This window comes from Puma concolor, chromosome A1 (assembly GCF_028749965.1).
Source record: "Puma concolor isolate L17-30 chromosome A1, mPumCon1.1.hap2, whole genome shotgun sequence".
Lineage (NCBI taxonomy): Eukaryota > Metazoa > Chordata > Mammalia > Carnivora > Felidae > Puma > Puma concolor.
In genome coordinates, this window is record NC_141667.1 from 53,582,816 (window position 1) to 53,604,532 (window position 21,717).

The 21,717-nt window shown below is 35.6% G+C and overlaps 1 protein-coding gene across 3 annotated transcripts in view; it reads left to right on the plus strand.

Annotated features, from left to right (window-relative positions):
* The first annotated feature begins 10,929 nt into the window (after positions 1-10,929).
* The window catches only part of GABRA1 (gamma-aminobutyric acid type A receptor subunit alpha1), a 63,661-nt gene continuing 52,873 nt past the window's right edge, over positions 10,930-21,717 (plus strand). Inside the window, exons 1-3 of one of the 3 annotated variants that reach the window (XM_086708995.1) lie at positions 10,930-11,295; positions 13,642-13,730; positions 17,135-17,247. In XM_086708995.1, the coding sequence (XP_086565121.1) occupies positions 13,657-13,730; positions 17,135-17,247 (187 nt within the window). In that variant the 5' untranslated portion in view covers positions 10,930-11,295; positions 13,642-13,656. Of the gene's footprint in view, positions 11,296-11,397; positions 11,422-13,641; positions 13,731-17,134; positions 17,248-21,717 lie in introns of those variants that run through there. The other 2 variants (XM_086709125.1, XM_086709068.1) reach the window with 2 other exon arrangements.

The window sequence follows — 21,717 nt, forward strand, 5'->3', positions numbered from 1 at the left end:
CTAACTTTAGGGGCATTTACATTAATTAAGCTTCCACCTGCATCTGGGCCAGAACTATTTAAAATTTATTTACTATAGTTTCCTTATGTACATTTTTATATCTGGTCAAACAATCCCTATGCCTACTTTTGTTTCCCCAAAGTTTTGGTGATGATTTTGTTCATATTCGCTCCTCAGAAGAACATTTGAATTGACTTTTTAAACAGTTCTAAGAATAATCTGATTAGAGTATTTGGTGCATTTGTAAAGATTTTGTATGCAACACATTCTGGAAACTCTAAGCCAGTAATAACTATAGATAGGAATTCTGCAAATAGGTATGAGACAGTGAAAGTAGTTGGCCCGAGCAAGTGAGTCCTTGAATACAGTACGTTGTTAAATGAGGAAATCTCACATTTGGCTTTGGATTTGGAAACTAGATAAAAATAAGGATCTATACAAAGGATGGTTAGTGAGGCCTCTTTAAATAAAAATGGCATGATTAAAAAATATTTAATATTGTCCAGGAGTCTTTTTATTAAGATTTTTATATAAAATTTTATTTTTGCATGATATTTAATGTGAACTCTGAAGACCATATTTCACTTTATGTCTTAATGTGCTTAGAAAGAGAAGGGAGTTGGGGCGCCTGGGTGGCGCAGTCGGTTAAGCGTCCGACTTCAGCCAGGTCACGATCTCGCGGTCCGTGAGTTCGAGCCCCGCGTCAGGCTCTGGGCTGATGGCTCTCGGAGCCTGGAGCCTGCTTCCGATTCTGTGTCTCCCTCTCTCTCTGCCCCTCCCCGTTCATGCTCTGTCTCTCTCTGTCCCAAAAATAAAATAAAAAACGTTGAAAAAAAAAATTAAAAAAAAAAAAAAAAAAAGAAAGAGAAGGGAGTTAAGCAAATGTAAAGTTAGCATGATACTTCAAAAGGAAAGAATGGTAAAATGTGGGCCTACAATTTCAAATGTTGCCAATACTTCCTCTACCTGTACCCATAAATTATAGTAGAGGAACTACTACCCAGTTCAAACAAAACTAGTCCTAAAATATTTTGGTTTTGTCTTAAATTTTTCTGGTGACTCACAAGCTCTTCTTAAGGAAAATATTAGCCCATCTTCTATTTCTGATTTTTTTTTTTAATTTTCTTTGGTTCTTATTTATTGCTTAGAGTGAAATCATACATTCATTTTAAAAAGTGTGAGGAGAGGCCACAATTTGTAATGGATTTCTTTCTTTTTATTTATTTATTTTTTGGTGATTTATAGGTCTTCCACAGGAGTCTAAATGGGAGATAGATGCTGTTCTGTCTGAGAACAGGACTTGTGTTTGCCTTCCTTAAGCCTTTGACAAAGGCTTCTGAACCTTGACTGACCTTCCCCAACCATGTTCTTCCAAAGCCACAAGGCAATTCTCCTGAATTCACTGACTTGCTTGGGAGCCTAACAAAAATTTCTCCAGGCACTGAAATCATGATTTAAACATATGGCTGTCAGACTAACTTAGAACAGTTCAATCCCTGAAATAGCTAGATTTCCTAGAGGTATCAAATCTCTCAAGGTCACCCAAAGAGTAACTATAATCTTTTAACATGGTTCACAGAACTAATAATGAAGGCTAAGAACAGAACATCAGTCTAGTGAAGCTGCTTTTCAAACACCATTTCCAAGTTCTGCCTTTATTCTACTTTGGCAGTTTAATTTTTTTTTTTTTAATGATTTATTTATTTCTGAGAGAGAGAGAGAGATGGGGAGGGGCAGAAAGAGAGGGAGACAGAGAATTTGAAACAGGCTCTGCACGGTCAGAGTAGAGCCTGATGCTGGTCTTGAATGCAGGAACCTTGAGATCATGACCTAAGCTGAAATCAAGAGTCCGATGCTTAACCTACAGAGCCACCCAGGTACCCCTACTTTGGTAGTTTAGAAAAGTACACTTTTACCTGAAATTAGCTTATAGAAAGAATTGTAAATCAGACAAAATTTGTCTGATTTACAATTCAATACTAATTGATATCTGTGTTTTATTTGAATTCTAAAACATTGATATTCAAATGGTCCATTATGGGATTAACTTCCCTGATAAAATAAAATGTTCCTACACAAATAAATAAGATCAAAATCATGGTATAAAAAAATAAATCTCTGCAAAAGTTTTTTCTGATCCTTTCTTGGTCTAGTAAAAGTTACTTTTCAATTTCAGAATTTGCTGAATCTGTAATAAATGACCCATTTTTCAATGCTCCCTACTGTAATTTTCTGAACTGCTTCCTTCTTCAGAGGTATCTGCTACAATTGTCAAAAAAAAAAAAAAAAGAATAAGAGTAGGTAATTTTTCTTCTTATTTATTCATTAATTTTCATTCATTGTTTTATTTTATCTCTTTTTTTGAGTTTTATCCCATTTATTTCATTTTATCTGATTTTAATATTAAGCCATCCCATACTTTGACTAAATATATATCATCTTATTTGCAAAATAGTTGAGCAGAAGTTGGATAGAGGATTTTTCACCTCCTGTCGCGGGGTTATGGTTGAGTCTTGCTTCCGCCTTAAGCATTTTGTGTCTTATGTTCTACCACCTGCTGAGTCGAATTTCTCTGAAATAATGAATTCACTTTCCTTGTAAAAGCCAATGCTTTCTTGCTTCAGGCTATAACTCCATGATGAAAAAAAAATCAAATGGTCAATCTCATATTTAATAAATTTTGGCTGAGTGAGTTGTTCCAACTGCAGAGCCTTAACTTAATTGGTTACCATATATAAAAACATAATTTCAATATTTGAAAAGCTAAGCAATCTTCTAGGGTATGTTGTATGTTATCACAGATTGTTGCAGTGTAAAGATTGTGTAATAATAACCATAACTACCAGTTGTTGCACATATTTTAATGTATTACCTATTTTATAGGTATTATCTTATGAAAATTCCATGTAAAACAAAATTATTAATACTCCATTACAAAAAAGGAAACAGAAATTCGGAGAAGTGGCTAAGCAGTAAGTAATTGATGGAAAAAGAAAATGTCTGACTCCAAGTTCCACTTTCTTAAACATGTTATTCTGCTTCCCTCTAGTAAACATTTAAAAAATTTTTAATTCATATAATTACATTTCTTCACAAATCACAAATTTGCTATCAGAAATACTTTCATCAGTCTGTCATGACAGTTCTACAGCCAGCCTCTGAGGAAGGAAGTTACCTTCACTTACCTTGTTATCATGAATTTTTGGAAGCCACAAAATCAATGTTTTCAGGTTCAAATCTGGGCTCTAATTTATGAGCCATGTGTGTCTGGGAATGCCCCCTATTCTTTTGAATCTAGGTTTTCTGTCTGTAAACGGCATTGTTTTGAAAATGCAATTGCAAAGATTATGTGGAGGAAAAACACCCAGTACAGTGTCTGGTATACTTTAGCTACTAAATGGGAGATAATCTCTTTTATGGGGGGAGGGAGTGGCAATTTGGAGTCCATTCCCTAATCTCCTTAAGTGAAATTTAAGAATGGTCTTGTTTATGTTGAAATTCTAACATTGAAAGTGAATAGTGACAGTGAGCCCACTCCATTGCGTTCAGAATCACACTTCACATCTTTTAAAGGCAATTATGTGCTGTCATCTTTATAAGCAGATGAAGTATGGAACAAGTAAATATATCTGCAGTTGTCATCTTGATCCTTTATGTTAAGTTGGTATTGGACTATATGGTTTCTGATATTGTATATCTTTGCCCATCCAGGGCAATGCTTTCTGAGCTAAATCTCCAGTTCTCATGGGGGACAATCTACATTCCTGAGATTTGCATGGGCTGATTGTTTCACAAATGAAATTACTCAAGAGTAATTATCACTCACATTTAAAACCCTTTTGTTCCTCCCTACCCCTGCCCAAGATCATAGGAACATTGAAAATGGAAGTTGTGAAATTTCTTCCAAGAAAAACCATGGTGAATGCTATTGTAAGTGAAATTGGAAATGGGTTAGTTGACATTGTTTCATTGTAAATTATAGTAAAAAAAAAAAAAAAAAATTCTAATTGGTTCTATGTTCTACATTTAACGCAAGGCCAGTAGATAATTTGGGATATATTTGTGAACAATCATAATAAAAAATGCATCCATATCTACCAACTCATTTTTATTTCACTGCACAGAACACAATTATTGTAAACATCAAGAATTGGGAGTTACTGAACAGATGGGGCATTAGGGTCTTAATTCTTGATCTGTGTTCTAGTAAATCCTTCCATTTCATATCCTTTCCACAAATCCTGTGGCAATTCAGGGCATGATGAGTGATTTTTTTTAAGTCTGCTTTAATGTTTATGTCACTTTTTGAGTTTTATGATTTCAAACAAATATGTGAATGCAACTGCCCAACAGGATAATGAAACCATATTAAAATCCTCAAATATTCTAAATTGGGTATATCCTTACCATGTCAGAAGATTTTGCATCAACTAAATGCAGTTTCTTGGTACCAACAAGCTTATTTATTTATTTATTTTTATTATTTCTCACAAGTAATCTTTCTAAATTGATTCCCCAACTCAGATCTTTATTTTTCCTTTCTGCATGCTAAACCCTTAATAAATGATATTGATTAAATATCTATTCATTATGTTCACCTGAAAAAAGAAAAATAAGGAAAAAATAAGCATTCCGATGGGTTAAAGGAGTTTACATGGAGATTATGTGTATGTATACACACTTTAAGCTGATTATGTGTACATATACACACCCTGAATACCTTAATTTTACCATAAAAGTAGAGAATGCATGTTTCCTCCATCAAGTCATCTATTTTAAAATATCTAATCTAGGGTGCCTGGGTGGTGCAGTTGGTTAAGCATCAGACACTTGGTTTCAGCTCAGGTCATGATCTCACGATTTGTGAGTTTGAGCCCCAGGTCGAACTGTCAGTGCGGAGCCTGTTTGGGATTCTCTCTCTCCCTCTCTCTCTGCCCTTTCCCTGTGCATGTGTTCCCACTCTCTCTCCTCTCAAAAATAAATAAACTTAAAGAAAATAACAATAAAATATCTAATCTAGAATTGTGACAACACTTTAATAGACTGTGCTCATGTTCTTACACCCCTCCTGAATTACATTGCAATCTTCATGTGGCTAATGGAATCTGCAGAGTCTTCAAAGTTTTGAAAGTTATTGATATTTATTTGATGTTTGAAAATAAATGATTTCTTTTAACTATCAGCTTATTATCATTCCTCTGAACCCTGAATAAATCTGCATTTTCCCACTTGGGTTGATGGGTTTGACATCTGTGAAAAGTTTTGAAAGAAAATGGGGGGATGAATCTGGGTTACACATGAGTTGCTGATAAACTGAAAACTGCCGCAAAAGAAGATTGGATACTGTCCTGCTTATAAGACTCTTCAAAAGAGTCTGGTTTTTGTATCTATATTTTATTCCTAAAAGGTATTTGTTGGGTTTTTCTTAAATCTTATGGGACAGTGTTGTAAAATGTACCTTTGAAGGGGTCTATGGCTTAGTGTAGAAACTGTGATTGGCTCTATCTTGGAGCAGACTCTTCAAATCCTCCTGGTTTAGAGTATATGTAAAATATACAATGCCTAAGGCAGGTGTAGTGAGATGCATTCTTTTTCTCAGAACACCCTAGAAATAAGAATATGGGCCTAAGATTTAGCCTGGTGTGCAAGCTAGCTAATCTATTAACTGGGAATTTTATGTTTCCATTAAGTCTAACGTGTAATGTAGGCAATATAATCATTATTGTGAGTTATGTGAATATGGTATACAGAATGTATAACAAGGGTTGAAAAGTAATGAATCTGTATTGGGGTGAAAGAGAAGGAAAGTGGCATTCACTGGATACCTACTAGGTGTTATGCAAGAGGACTATGTGAGTCACTTTTGTTTTCCTATATAATGCCTCAATCAACTAGTGAGGTAACATTACCTCATTCTAAAACTTCAGAAAATGAGGTTCAGAAAATTTCAGCAATATACCAATGGTCATGTAGCTTTTAGATACCAGTGGCTTCAGATATCTATCCATGCGTGAGCAGTCACTGCCATGCTAACCTAAGTTCTACTTCTATAAAGATCACAGGAAGAATTACATAGTCTTTGTGACCTGTCAAACTGGTTGGGGCAAACAATCTTTAAATCCTTTTAGAGTGTTAAACAGTTGTGACTCAAACATGAGAAAATTTTTGTTTTGTTTTTATTATACGTACGTTGTCTCTCACTGTGCGGAGATGTCAAACTAGCCTTCCAGCATGGGAGAAAGAATTTGTCTAAGTAACCCAGATGGTAAATGTATCTAGGTTAAGGTTCAAAAAGTGGTCTGTTACTTAAATCACAGTTCTTCTTCCCACTGAGCTATTATTTCAATACCAATTATAAAAGAAGGTATAGTCCTCTAGGGGCTCCTGGGAGGATCAGTCAGTTAAGCACTGACTCTTGATTTCAGTTCAGGTCATGATCTCAAGTTTCGTGAGTTTGAGCCCTGCATCAGGCTCCACACCAACAGCGCGGAGCCTGCTTGGGATTTTATCTCTCCCCCTTACTCTGCCCCTCCCCTGCTTTCTCTCCCTCTCTAAAAAATAAGTAAACTTAAAAAAAAAAAAGTCATCTCTCTCTGAGTGTGCTAGTATAGTTCATTAGCAAGATGGTCTGTATTATATACAGGGAAATTAGAAAAGGAGGACTAGCTTAGTGAGTGTAAAAATTCCATATAAATATCCGAGATTATATGCATAAATGCAGGTGTCATCATGTTTAACTGCAACCTGTACATTTACTGATACAGATTTATAACCATGCTTCATATATGTTACAACATGCGTTCAGTGTATATGTCTAAACCATGCAAAGACATTTAAAAAGACCACTTTATTCTAGATTGCAGTTGAAACTTATTTGATATTTCATTATTTTCACTTGTCTCTTCTTCTCCCTCACCCCAAATTATTTTGTAAATGATAAAAAGCCACACTGAATTAATGAGAACACTCTTGCTATTTTTTTTTCTCATTTGGTTCACATTTAGTTGGAGAAAGTAAAAACATTTCTGTTGAAAAGAATCAGTACCACTTCTTCAATTAGGTCAGGGCTTCCTGCCATTTAAAATTGACAGAAAAAGCAAAATGTACCAGACTGCTACACTGGAAATAGAGCTATCAGGCCTCCCCAGGATCTGTGGTCCTAGGTTTGACCTCAAATCCCTTCGTCCCAGAACCAGTGACTGTTTGAGGGTCCCTTAAGGGAGTGGCCTTGTAAGACAGAAGGGAAATAGTAGGAACCTCTGAAACACTAAAGTAGGCTTGACGCTGTGTTGTAGTTTGATGCACTAGACCAGCAAAAGGAAGAATCTTGTCGTGAATAAATATTATTTTTTAAAGATTTATTTTTGAGAGAGAGTGTGTGTGCACACATGCAGAAGAGGCAGAGAGAGAGGCAGATAGAGGATCTGAAGTGGGCTCCGGGCTGACAGCAAAGAGCTTGATGTGGGGCTTGAACTCACATAATGTGAGATCATGACTTGAGCCCAAGTGGGATGCTTAGCTGACTGGGCCACCCAGGCGCACTGTGAATACATGTTTTTAAAAAATGTTCAAAGGAAGGTTTCATGTAACTGATAAGAAGATGGTTAAACATAGAGTAAGATGAATACAACAGATTTTAACATGAGCTTACAACCAGAATAACAAAGGACATAAAGTACTGTGGAAGTGTGGTTAAGAAACTAAGCTTTGGAGTCGGAAGAACTGAAATGCATGAACATTCTCTATCCACATGACCTTTGGCAAATCTCTCACTCTCTCTAATCTATCATTTATTGAATGATTTGTAAAACAGGTATATTAAAACTATCTCTCACAGACATGTTTTGGGAATAAGTTGTTAGGTTTATGCAAATTTGTTAGCACATTACTTGGCACCAAGTAAACCCTTTAAGAATATTAAATATCATGGTTATTACTATTTCAAGAATTTACTTCAATCAGGTGCATACACACTTTGAAGGGATTTATTCCCCTGGGTAGAAGAAAAAAAAACAAGAGTGTCAACAATTATTTAAAATGTTCAAGGGGCACCTGGGGTGGCTCAGTTAGTTGAGTGTCCTACTCTTAATTTTGGCTCAAGACATGATTCTAGGGTTTTGGGATCAAGCCCCCACAGGGGTGCTTCATGCTGAGCATAGAGCCTGCTTAAGATTCTCACTTTCCCTCTAACCCTCTCCCCTGCTCACACACTCTCCCTCTAGAATAAAAAAATAATAAATAAATAAAAGATCCAATATAACAGGACAATATAAAGTAAATTAATTCCTTACTATTAATTTCTTATATTCCTATATTTATTCCTTGGTTTTATGTTCATATGTTAATGATATCTTGATGGGAAATAATAAATACTGATAATCTAGAGTTGCAATTGCTGTTTTTGGAGTAGTCAAATTTTCAACACTTAAATGGCTACAATTTATTTATTAAAAACATACATGCCCAAAAGCAAGTTATACAAATATCATCTAGTAAAAACTGCCCTGTGAGTGTTGTATTTAAAAAAAAAATTAACATTTATTTATTATTGAGAGACAGAGAAACAGAGCATGGGCAGAGAGAGGGAAAGACACAGAATCTGAAGCAGGCTCCAGGCTCTGAGCTGTCAGCACAGAACCTGATGCGGGGCTCGAACTCACAAACTGCGAGATCATGACCTAAGCTGAAGTCAGACACTTAACTGACTGAGCCACCCAGGTGCCCCCACGTGAGTGTTGTATTTTAAACAGAAACTCATAGTATGGACATTTCCATTTCCATATGTGCACTGTAGTTTTAAGATAAACCCAATAATTATTTATAAATATTTATTTGTTTTAAAATGTATGGAAATGCTGCACAATTGTCACATAATACTTTCAGTCTGAAGAAAGATATCATTGGCATTGTTCTCAAAGTGATTATTGTGCAAATGATGTTTCAGTAACTGTGCTTGGAAAAAAAAAAAACATAAGCAGTAGAGTGATTGGTTGTGTGACATTAGATATAAGATAGAAAGTCATTCCCATTTGCAAAACAGTGTAGAAGAGTAGAAGGAGCTGTGACAATTTTACCAGGAGGGGGGAAAAAAAGATGAAAAGATTACATTTCTGGGACTATCAGTCTTTGCTGAATCAAAACATAACCATGGAATTGCGTTATATATTGTCAGGTAAGAAAATAGTGTTTTCTAATTGTTAACCCAGGATTTCAAAATCTTAGTAAAGTGAGTTTTATTCTCACAACTGCTCAATCAATACATGATTAATGGATAAGCACATAAATAAATTTTAAAAAATTGAGTAATATCACATAGGGAAGCTATGATGAGCCTCAAAGATATCTTTAAGAGTACGTTGACCTTTGTTGTGTCTGAACACAGGAGGCAACATAAAATGATCTTCAAATTTCTCTTCCTTAAAGATTTATTTCTAAAATCATTTCCCAGTAACATTTCCAGTTCAAAACTCAAGATAACAAAGCCGGTTGTGGAAGGTGGTCTTCAATTTTATATTCCTGATCATCTCAATCACCTGTCTTAAGTTGTAACTATGTAAGCTGATTGTATTGCAGCACAGGGTCAAGGAACGTTTGTAGCATCATAAAGCCGTGAGTGGTATAGACTGACCATTTAGGTTTTTTATTTCACTTGGCCAAGCTCCGCCCCTATCCAAAACGTCTCCCCTGCTAGAAGTCTTCTTGGACAAAATGATTAGGCAGCTCATCAAAGTTCGGACCTTACTCACCAGAAGCATTACATGGAGGCACCCCACCATTTCAGCACCTCCTACCTAGTCGTGTGCAAGTGCTGAAGGGACAGCTCCCAGAGTTTCAGATCATTTCAGAAAGCACTCCCAGGAAGACAGTACCCATCTCCTCTCTGCTACAAACACCCATTCACAAAATCCGAAGAGAGAACTACAGTCGCCCCTAGTTCCTTGGAGATTTAGTTAGACTGATGTTGGAACACACCCTCCTTCCCTAAGTGTATAATTACTCGTGGGTGGAGAGCCACCGGGGAGGGTAATAGAAGAGGGAAGAGGGAAAAAATTAATTAATTTAAAAAAAAGTAGAAGACGGTTTTGTCCTGACTTCTGAAAATCTTGTTAATTTTCTCTCCTCCCCCTCTCCCATTTTCCCAATCCGGAGAATGATGGAGTTCGAGGCAAGGCAATGATTCCGGAAATGGAGATATGACTCTCAAACCTAGAAATGATCTGGGTGATTTATTTAAAGTTAAATACTCCTCGCCCCGGGAACCCAGCACAATTCTTATTTAAAGGAGCTTGTGTTTTCTCCTACATAACGTAAACAGGAAAACAGTTGCCTCCAGAGGTTGAAAACCCGGTTCCGGAGCGCGTTTCTTGCTGTCTTCTAAGCTACAGACGAAGGTGGGGTGGACAGCGCTCACAACCTGTGAAAGTGCGAAAGCCTCGAGAAGCCCGGTGGCCAATTCCCTACTGGCCAGAACTCTTCCCCGCCATCCCTCATCATTCGTGACTCTGCAAGACACAGGGACTCAGACATGTGTGTGGGAGTGCGTGCGAGGGAGGCAGGCGAGAGGACAGCGGCTCTCCACATGTGCAACCCTGCAGCTAGCTCCCTGCACTCATTCATGTGCATGCAGTGGTTGAATCTTTGATCAAAGCTGGACTAGTTATACTTATCAGTTGTCTTTTTTTTTTTTTTTTTTTTGATGGGCACACCTTAAAACAGTGTTCATGAATTGGAAGTGTGAAAAGGTACTGAGTGGAGTCCCTACGCCTCTCACCCTTGCTACCCTTTCCTCCCTCATCTCTACTCCCCACAAAAAAAGGGAAAGCTTGCAGCAGATTGTGGAAGGATTTGAGTCTGCAGCCAGAGAGAAGGGGATTAGGGCCAGAGCGATGCAAGTTAAATTGTGCTGCATATAAAAAATGGGCGGATTGGTCTCCAGATCCAGAGGCTGGTACCACCTTCCTTTCTAAAATAAAATCTCTCTGGCATGAAGTCACCGCCTATTTCACATCCGGTTTGCCCTGGGACGTATTACTACTGTCTTGGTAAAGAGAAATCTTTTGTTGTATAGCTGCAGATCGGATACTGGGAAGCAAATTTGGGTGTGAAATCTTCAGCAAAGGAGCACGCAGAGTCCATGATGGCTCAGACCGAGTGAGTGAGAGGCAGAGCGAGGACGCCCCTCCGCTCCCGGCGCGCCGGGACTCGCGGACTCGCGCTGGCTCCAGGTTCTCCGCGATTTTCTCTCGCACACTTTTCCCGGGTCTTGAGCGATCCTGTGCCCAGAGGGGGCCCGAGGTAAGTGCGGCTTCGGACCGCTACACGCACAGCCTTGAACGTGGCTTTTCCTAGCTGGAGAGACGGGAATGCTAGAGAAAAAAAAAGAGAAACAGGGAACAGGACAAGAGCCTGATCCCATAGCAGGTAGAAACAACGAATGTTTTTCTTTCAGGGTGAAAACCGCAGCGATATAGAAGCATTATCCCCCCCACCCCCCCACCCCGGTACCTCTTCTTGTCTTTCCTTCTTTTCTTAGGCAGATATGAATTTATTCCGCGGGGTGGGTGGTGACATGTTGTTTTGATTTTTTTTTTTTTTCAAGAGGGAGCTGGGATGAGGTGGGGAGGGGCTTTGGGGGGCATCGTTTAAAGTTAAGATGCTGGGACAGAAAACCTGTGTTAATGTTCCATCCTTGGGAAGGCACTTTCTCATTCTGGCTGCAAAAATGCCTCTTTTCTCCTTTCCAGTGGACGCTGCTAAAATGCCCTCTGGTGTAGGGGTCTCTCTGGTTCTGAACATAAAAAACTCAACTTATCATTTGATATGGGTGGTGCGGGATATAGGTGTTTGGAGGGTGTGTGTTTGGCAGGGGGGAGGTTGAAGGTGGAAAAGGGTAAGGAGGCAGCTTAGCATTTCTTTTAAACTATTATGTTTGTATTTGCAAGAAACTTTCTTACTCAACAACTCAAGTGCCATGATAGGTTTGTTTTTCTCTTTAAAATGCCAGAGGAGGACAAAAAGCTATGGTACCATGCCTTGGGATTTGTTTTGTTTCATTTACCCCTTCAGGAATCACCTTTTTTTTTTTTTTTTTTTTTTTTTTTTTATTTTACAAAGGCCAACAATTATTAATGGATAAGAGAAATTGTTTTTCCTTCATAACAAATGTTGAAGATTAATGCAAGAATGAATTATAACTGTGCAATTTAGATGCAATATTTTAACATAATGATATTTATCCAATAATTCTTGTCATCTGTGCCAAAATCAGTGACTAAATTAAGTAGAAACTATGAAGCTCACAGCTCTTATCTCTAGATCTAGACCATTTCACTCTAAACACATTAATTATGTTTCATTGCTTACATGCCTGTTTGTAATGGTTTTTACTGATATAAATGATCCCCAAGAGTGTGGAAAGCATTTGTGTAGATGTACTTAAAGGCATACCACATTAAACTATACAGTGCTTAATAAAAAACATGCTTTAAAAGACATGCAATCCATTAATCACTCACTGTACTAAGGAGTATAGATTCAGGGAAGGGCTAATAAATACCTCTAACATTTCTCATGTTATAGCTGCCATTAATTGTAGCAAATTAAATAAAGTGTTGCCACATCTGCTCTTACCCAGGTAGTGCACTGATTTTTAAAAATCGTCTCCACAGATAGGTCCTAGTTTTTCAAAATTCTCTAAGCTTTCCATACTCCTCCTTTCTTCCAGCATCCCACTATCAAGTCTAAAATTCGACCATCAGATGGTGATTGATTGCACTTTACCTAAGAGGGAAAAAAAGATCCCCTTATTCATGCAAAGCAAAGCACTCTAGCTCCCATCTGTCTGAGATGAAACATTTTCTAGCAGCAACCTGGCAGAATTCAAGAGGGCTTAAAAGATATGTGTGGGCATGTTTGTATGCATTTATGTGAGTGTGGTTTGTGTGTATGAGAGAGATTAGCACATGGCTTGACTGTAAAGTGTGTCCTTTAGCCTCACAGAAGCATTAGTGAGCGTATTTAACAAGGCAATCATAGGCAGAGAATATAAGCACGACTTCAGCATTCAACAGTGTGTTTCTTATGTTGTTGTTGTTTTTTTTTTTAAGATAAATACAGTTGCTTCTGAAACCAAGGTAAATCCAGAATTCAAAGATGAAGTCAGTCATTGAAGCATATTAACCAACCCCATTTCAGCTCCTAAGCATGTTCTCCCCATTATAGACACCAGCTTACAAATTTCAATGCACAGTTCAGGCGTGGAAACTCAAATCAGAAAGGTCAATATTCTCAAATGATAAACAACAAGAAGAGAGTAATTCAAACTATATTAGAAATATAAAACCTGGAGGAAAAAAAAAACTCACAGTTTTCATGTTGAGCAGTATTGTCACCTGAAAGGATTTCAACTTGTATTCTTTTACAGGAGAAATTAAGGCACTGATATATTTCTGAATGGAGAAATGGAAGGGAAAGTGGAGAATGGATGGTCCAGGTTTCCATTGCTTCCAATGAGGTGTCATATCCCAGTGAGGTCATTTCCTGACTTCAAAGCATTCATCTGAACTGCCTCAGTCAGCCCTAGTGGTTATAACCTGATGTTTCTTGCAAGAGACATTGATCTCTACTTGTTCTACTTTTCAGCTGCACAAGCCCACGATGAAGAAAAGTCCGGGTCTCTCTGACTATCTTTGGGCCTGGACCCTCCTTCTGAGCACATTGACTGGAAGAAGGTGGGGGCACTTTATTTTAAATCTGCATGAGAATTTCTGTAACTTTTTGTTTATTCTTTCAGGGGGAAGAAAATTGTCCTTGGATGAATTCATGACTAAGGGAATCCAAAAAAATTTAACTGCAATAAAATTCCAACTAAGAATAAAGAAGAGCAGTATGAAAAAATAATCATCTTATTTGCGTGATAGTTAGAATACACTTAACACGCTTTTGTTAAAGGAATGTATTCATTCAACATTTAAATCTTAAATTGAACTTTTTACTGTTCAGTTGTAACTGAACAAAATAAGTTGTTTCGTAATTCATAGAAAAAGTTACTCCAATTAATGTCTGTGTACTATGTGAGTTGATTTTCCAACAAGAAAATTTCTAGCCAGTTGTAAAGATCATAGAGTAACTTGTGACTATATGAAAGTGGGAAGTTTAAAATAATATTTGTAATTTGAAAGTCATACGTCTCTATAAATGCATGTGCATATTGTTTTGAAACCATTATTTGTGTAATCGATTGAGGTAGAATATGCCAAACAACTATTTGAGAACATTAAGTAAAATTGAACTTTCCCATTTAAGCGTAACTGCTATGGAGACGAGTTATGATAAAAATTTAATAATGTGCTTAACCATATTCAAAATATTTACTAGTGATCAAATAAAGCATATAAACACATTATAGAAGCAATGATATAAATGACCAAAGAACCAAGAAGAACTAAAAATTTTTCTTTATCTGCTTTTATATTTCTTGCATAGTCTACTCCTATGGCCCATAAGAACGTTTTAGACGTATTATAAACACCTAAGGTTCTTCAAAATGTAATGGAAAGTGAACTCTCATGAATTAAGGTGGAGAGAAGCACTAGCTGGAAAGATATGAATTTAGGAGGATTTTTTGAGTTGGGAAGTTGTCTGTTTTTATTTTCTGCTATTGTGTATGGTAAATAATGACTTACCAGATAATGAGGAGATTCACTATAACCAGATACTCTTAATCTGAGGAGTTAAATGTTATTCATGGCTTTTGAAAAATTATAAGAAGTGTTACTATTGTAATGACCTGTAGATGGAGTTAGTGCACAGCGTTTTATTATATAGTGGTTCATATGGAATCAAAATCAGGTACTGTAACTGACATTTCTTTTTGAATTATATGTTCAGTTTAGGAAACCTTACATTGGCATAAGTGTTTAAGAGCAATACATAATCTTGTTCTTTATCCTGGGGTTATTTTCTGACAATTACAACTGGACATGGTAAATTAGAAGTAGAGATAAAAGAATAACCTGATTAGAAAAATCCCATGAAATAAAGATTAGTATTCCAGTTGGGATAGCAGAACTAGTTTTCTGGGAGGGAAGGAAAGTCTCTTTTGGCTTTTGTATGACAATGAATACAATTGCTGGAAATGGCATTTGTAAGATAAAACCAGAAATAAAAACATTTCCTGAATCTGATATAAGCTTAAACACAAAGAAAATGCAGGAAAAGGTAATAGACAACCGCATATTCTAGGAATCCTATCAACAATGTAATTGTGCTCTGTCACGTCACCCCATCTCATCTTTCCCCCTTCTTATTTCATGCTTTCTTCCTTAGACCCCTTGATCAGGCCTTCCTCACAACTTAAAGTGTACTAGCATTTCTTTTCCACCTTTATCAAGATGACCTTCCAATATCCTTGAAAGATGCATACATGGCAGTTCGTTTTGTGACGAGTTTTTATAAATAATTGCATTCAGACAACTATTTTTGCTTTATTGGTGTTATCTACTAATGAGACACCCTGGAAGACACAGAGCTCAGTAAAAATTTGATTTAAAAAACTAGTAAGATGTTTAATTTTGCCAAAGGAGAGTAAACTCTCAATCTATATGGTATAATGTTGAATTTAGGAGAATGAAAAATTGTTTCATAGAGGTACATTTCATACATTTAATATCATGAAGAGCTTTTAGTTTTAATAGCTTTATTAAATTCAAATTTTATCAGAAAAATGTCCATTGAATTTTGGCAATATAAAATTAATTACCTTTTAAAAAACAGTCTTTGTTTTTGAAATGTTACTTTGATTATATCTCTTGTTCTGGTCAAATAAGTGTATCCTGGTTTCAATTACTAATTTTTTACATTGAGCAGTAATATAAACACACAAGAGTGAAGCCGAAAGCATATGAAGTTGAAAGCATGAAAGTGATATTTTTGTGGTGTTTCTTAGTTTACATTCTGAACTCGTTTTTCTTGTATTCAAGGTCAGAGCTATTATTGAAATATATCAGTGAGTGTGATCCACCCTAAGATAGAAAACTCTTCTCTCAAAGGCTTTTGGAGGTGTCATCCTAATCATTACATAGAATATGATTCAATGAGCAAAAATGATAATGTGATTAATATAAGAAATACACAATATTTGAACTGTGGTCACTATGTGGTTGAAACTCAAAGATTAATGGTATGGGGTAGGAACTATACTTGCAAATGACAAGATTTAAATAGAAACAATTACTCCAGGATAGAAGAATAGAATTAAAGTTTTAGACTAAAAGTTGAAGAAAACTGAGTTCGAGTTTAAGCTCTGCTCACAAATAGCTGTGTTTTCTTAAACAAAATCTAATCCCACACTACAGTTTACTAAACCATAAATTAAGAATATTGGAACGTATCTTTTTCAAGGTATCTTTTACTTTTAAGACAGAAATGATACAAATTCAATTAGAGTTTTAAATAGACACGTCACAAAAATTGGTTCATAAACCTTAGGGGAATGGAAATTACACACTGACTTGAAACTGTAATTATCCTAAGAAACAAGTTTTAACTATTTGTCTCATCTAAATACCCTGAGAGAACATCAGAAGGACAAATATATATATATATATATATATATATATATATATATATATATATAAAGTGGATTGAAGGAAGCTTATGTTGGTAGGTGAAATCTTAGACTAATGCTGCATGTTAATTAAATGAAAACAAAACTATTAATTTGATAGCTCATAAATACATTTTTTTTAATTTTGGAAGAGGTTTGTCAGATTTTTTTTCTCTCCCTAGCATGCATTAACATTCTTGCTTGCCCAGAGAAAACATGCATTATAGCATTGTATATGTGCTGAAATTTATACATGTAAAGAGACAAAACACATTTACTGTTATTTTGCTTACATAGAAGAAATAATAGAATAAAGAACTTACCATCTGTAAGAACAAATATGACAAAATGGTAAAAATTAAAATCTTACTTTTTTTTTTTTTTTTTTTTACTTTACCAAAAGGAATTTTCAAATTAAGATTCTATAGAAAAGAAGGTAGGAATATCCAGGGAAGGGTTTATTCGGAAAAAGGTTTTAATAGAAATGTATAATTTAGATTAATACCTGCATTTATGCTTTTTTTTCAGCTATGGACAACCCTCATTGCAAGATGAACTTAAAGACAATACTACAGTCTTCACCAGGATTTTGGACCGACTCCTCGATGGTTATGACAATCGTCTGCGACCAGGATTGGGAGGTGGGTCACATTATTGTGTTTTTATTTTAGAGAACAGTATTAAATATTTACTAATGAAGCCTTGCTTTCCTTCTAAATGATAGAGTAATAAGAATGGCAGTATGTAGTTTAATGGACTAATCCTATTTTTAATAGATGGCTCAGTGTTAACTCAATTTACTAAGGTAGTTCTGTGCACATACCTATATGTAGTAAAAGGCAGATACAAACTTCTCATAATTACATTAAAAATGTTACATTTGCTTGTCAATCATAATGTTTTCTCTGCAATGACTTGATTATCCAGGGGAAACATGAAGATAATTTTCTCCCTTCCAGCCCAAAGGCTACATCTACTTCATTTGGCATTGCTATGTTTGCATTGAATTCAAGTAGATTATCTCTGAGCCTAATGCTCTAAACATTTATTTTGGAATATTACATATTGATCCACTATTTTGCATTAGATTAGCACCAACTCTAGGATAAAAGGTGAATGTGATAGATGATATTTTTTTAACCATGCATTTGAACTTAAATCTCAATTTTCTGTAGTAAAAATATATTTTTCTTTCTTTACCAATTAATTGGTTACACTAATGAGTTTCTACTTAGGAAGAAAATAGCACTTAATAATACAATATTTATAAAAATAAGAGTAAATAGTGCTAGCTATTACACACTTATTTGAATAACCTTTGAATAAGATAATTAACCAATCTTATTTAAACAAAGACTAATGAAACAAAACAAAATATTGATCTAAGAGTAAAACAAGGGAAGCAAGGAAATAAATTATTGTTTAAAGTCACATAGGAAACGAAGGTGAGGATCTATGATTTCCAGCTATAGCTAATGCTACACTTTCTCTGAAGCATTTGCTAGCAACTATTTAACAGGAATATTTAAATTACAATTAAGTGGCAATATTAAGAAAGTCAGCTCTTCTTTACTTAGATAGCAAACATATACAAATAATAAGCTTAAGAATCCAAATTTTGATTTTAAAACTGAATGGTAGACTGCACTTAGAGTCTACTATTTTTTAACATTTTGAATAGTGTAATCACATAGATGGGGATCATGGGTCTGTTTTGAGGCTGCCAAATGCCCTTAGTGTCTCAGGTTTAAGAGGAACTGCTGTGTCAAAGACACAACTCAAATATATCTCAGAGGTCTTACCAGGTTTTTTTTCTTGTCAATTTCAAACGTTCATTCTTGCACATGCTGTACAAATTCCTTCAGGTGTGAATTCCACCTAGTTTTCCTTTTCTACATTCTTAGAAAAAAAATCTTAAGGAACAAATGTATTGTTAAGAAAATGGAGTGCATAATCGTGTATGTGATGTATTGCAGTAATGTTTGTGTATACCTAAACATCTCAATTGGCTTCAGGAAAATTGTCCTTAAATCATAAAATTTGAAATAAATTACAAAGACTGCAGGTAGGGGATGAATGTACAAAAAGAAAAACAGGAAAGTGATATAACTTTTAGAAAGAAAGACTTTCTAAAGTACTAATGGGCATGCATCTGATTCGTTTACTTCCTGCTCCATGACACCAGTCCTTACTAAATCAGCAGAATTTTATAATGCATCTAGAAAACGTTGTTTTCATTCTGGCTTAGGAAATTCCATGTAATACTTCAACATATGAATATGAGTATCCTCTGTCAGCTTGGTGTGCATAATTTTCAGTTTGTGAAAGGATTTTTAAATATATACACACACACCTTTAATGATCAGCTGTGTGGTTGTATAATACACACACACACACACACACACACACACACACACACACACACACACATACACACCTTTAATGATCAGCTGTGTGGTTGTATTGTTGTTTGGAGTGTAAGTAATAGACCCTGACTGCTCATTGACATTTAATTATATATCTTAACTATTATAGACCTGTGTATGTTAACTCTTTAATCAAATATAGTGTAAGCAGGAAGCATTTATCTACTTCTTATGTGCACACCTGGGTCTTGGAGAGACACAGAACTTGAAGACATATAAGGTAGACTAAGAATAAGTTGAAAAGCTAATTTTCAAGAACTGAGATAATGGTAGATTTGTTAACAGAAACAACTACATTCATTCACACTGCAACATTACTACTTTGTTAGAATTTACTTTTAATACTGATTTAATGCCTCCTAATAACAAAAATAGACATGTATTTAAAGAACAGAAATAGTAGTTAGCCAAATGTAGTCAAGGTATATTCTTTTTAATTGAAATTGATAAAATGTGCTATGATAATAGAGAATTCAAGGACTCAAGAAAATTTAAAAGAATGGATGTGCTTTAATATTTACTAAAGATGACTTTTCTGATATTTATGATTCCTGGAAACAGTGATTTTAAGGATATGATAGACCAAACAATTTGAAAAGTAGCTCAAATTTTTGCTTCTGTTTCTATTTTATGTATCCTGGAATGTACTGTAATTAAATCTGATAAACTTGAGAGTTATGAGGAAACTTTAATACCGACTCACTTAATTTTTGTTAATTTTCTTGGAGTGCAGTTTTTAGCCATAAGGGATATACTGGTATGTGTTTATTACATGTATCTCCTGAGTCATCAATATTTTTAAGTACATTTGAAAATGTCTCTCTGTCTTTAGAAAACTACACCTTAAAATATTAAACATAGTTTTTAGATATTTTCGAATACACAATCAGCTACAGAATTAGAAAAACATTACCCCCATGATTTCTGGATGCTATAAGCTGAAATTATTGAATGCATTTTCTCTGTAGTTATTTTAATTTCACTTCTTTACCATAGATTTGTGCTAAGTATGACATAAATTCCAGTAGATCTCCATTGCAAAAGTGTACTTTTGTTGCTGTTATTGTCACATGATCCATTTGCTTCTTTATCTACCCATTTTCAGTGATGAAAAGTCCATGTAGACGAAATACTTGAAAGATTATCATTAGCTTCTAAGAGAGTAAAAGTTTCCTCTTAATAGCTTTGTGATCACAATTGAGATAATCTCTAGCAAGAGAAATGGGCCCACTCTTTTCTCTATTAGGACAAAATTCTGGTTTTATAAGAAGAGTAACATATGCAGAAGGCAGGGATATTTTATTCTGAGTATCTTCCAAAGGTATAGAAATGTAATAAACTGAGACTCGAGACAAACGTAAGAAACTCTTGTATGTGCAAATTCATCATGACCTGTTTTTCAGAAAAACACACTGCCATCCGAAGGTATAGCAATACTCTTTGGAGACACACACAGTGGATCTAATAACTAAGCAACAAAATATGTAGCTTGGTTCATCTAGATGATAGAAACCAGTTTGCAGATATTGTTACACTATTTAAAACATCTACCTTTTCAGAGCCCAGAGAGCAATCCTGGGAAAATGATAGGATCACATAAAGAAATATACCCTGGAAGGGATATTCATTCTTTCTTTCTTACTCTTTCTTCTTTCTTTCTTTCTTTCTTTCTTTCTTTCTTTCTTTCTGTAATAGAAAATAAAAAGGAATACAATGATACAATGTGTGGAATTCTAATGATAGGATGTACTTTAGTCAGGAACAAAAGAGAACAATAAGTTGGCCATGTTTATATTTTATTTTTTAAACAAATTTTTAACGTTTATTTATTTTTTGACAGAGAGAGACACAGCATGAGCAAGGGAGGGGCAGAGACAGAGGGAGACACAGAATCTGAAGCAGGCTCCAGGCTTCGAGCTGTCAGCACACAGCCCAACATGGAGCTCCAACCTAGGAACTGTGAGATCATGACCTTAGCCAGAAGTCTGATGCTCATCCTACTGAGCCACCCAGGCACCCTTGGCCATGTTCATATTTTAAATACAAAGTTAATGAAGAAACCTTTAAATAGAGTCAATTTGAAATAATCAGTAGCCAGAAAATACAAAACAAAACTGTCAGAAATTGTGGGATTCATTCTTACTTAAAAATCTCTTTTTTTGAGGGCAAGGTATAGAGGGCTGTTTCTTCTTTGAACTAGGGACTAAAGCATGTTTTGGAAAGGCTCTTGCCCAAAGCCTGGTCATTACAGAATACAATCGTTGGGGGAGGGGAGAAGGTAAAAGCCAGAAAGAATGGCAAGATGAGAAACAAAAGGTTAGATAAGAAAGGTGAGCAAATTGGGCATTGAAAATAAGGAGAGGAGGGGAGCCTGGGTGGCTCAGTCAGTTAAGCATCCCACCCTTGGCTTCAGCTCAGGTCATGATCTCATGGTTGTGGGATGGAGCCCCACATAGGAGCTGAGCGTGGAGCCTACTTAAGATTTTCTTTCTTTCTCTCTCTCTCCTCTGCCCCTCCCTGCCTCTCATAAATAAATAAATAAATAAGTAAATAAGTAAATAAAATGAAAATAAGAAGAGGGAAGTGAGAGGGATAGAGAAGGTAAAGGAGAAGAACACAGAGAAGATGGTAAAAGAGAGGAATCTGTGTTATGAAGATTGGTAGGCTCACATGTTCCTTGATTAA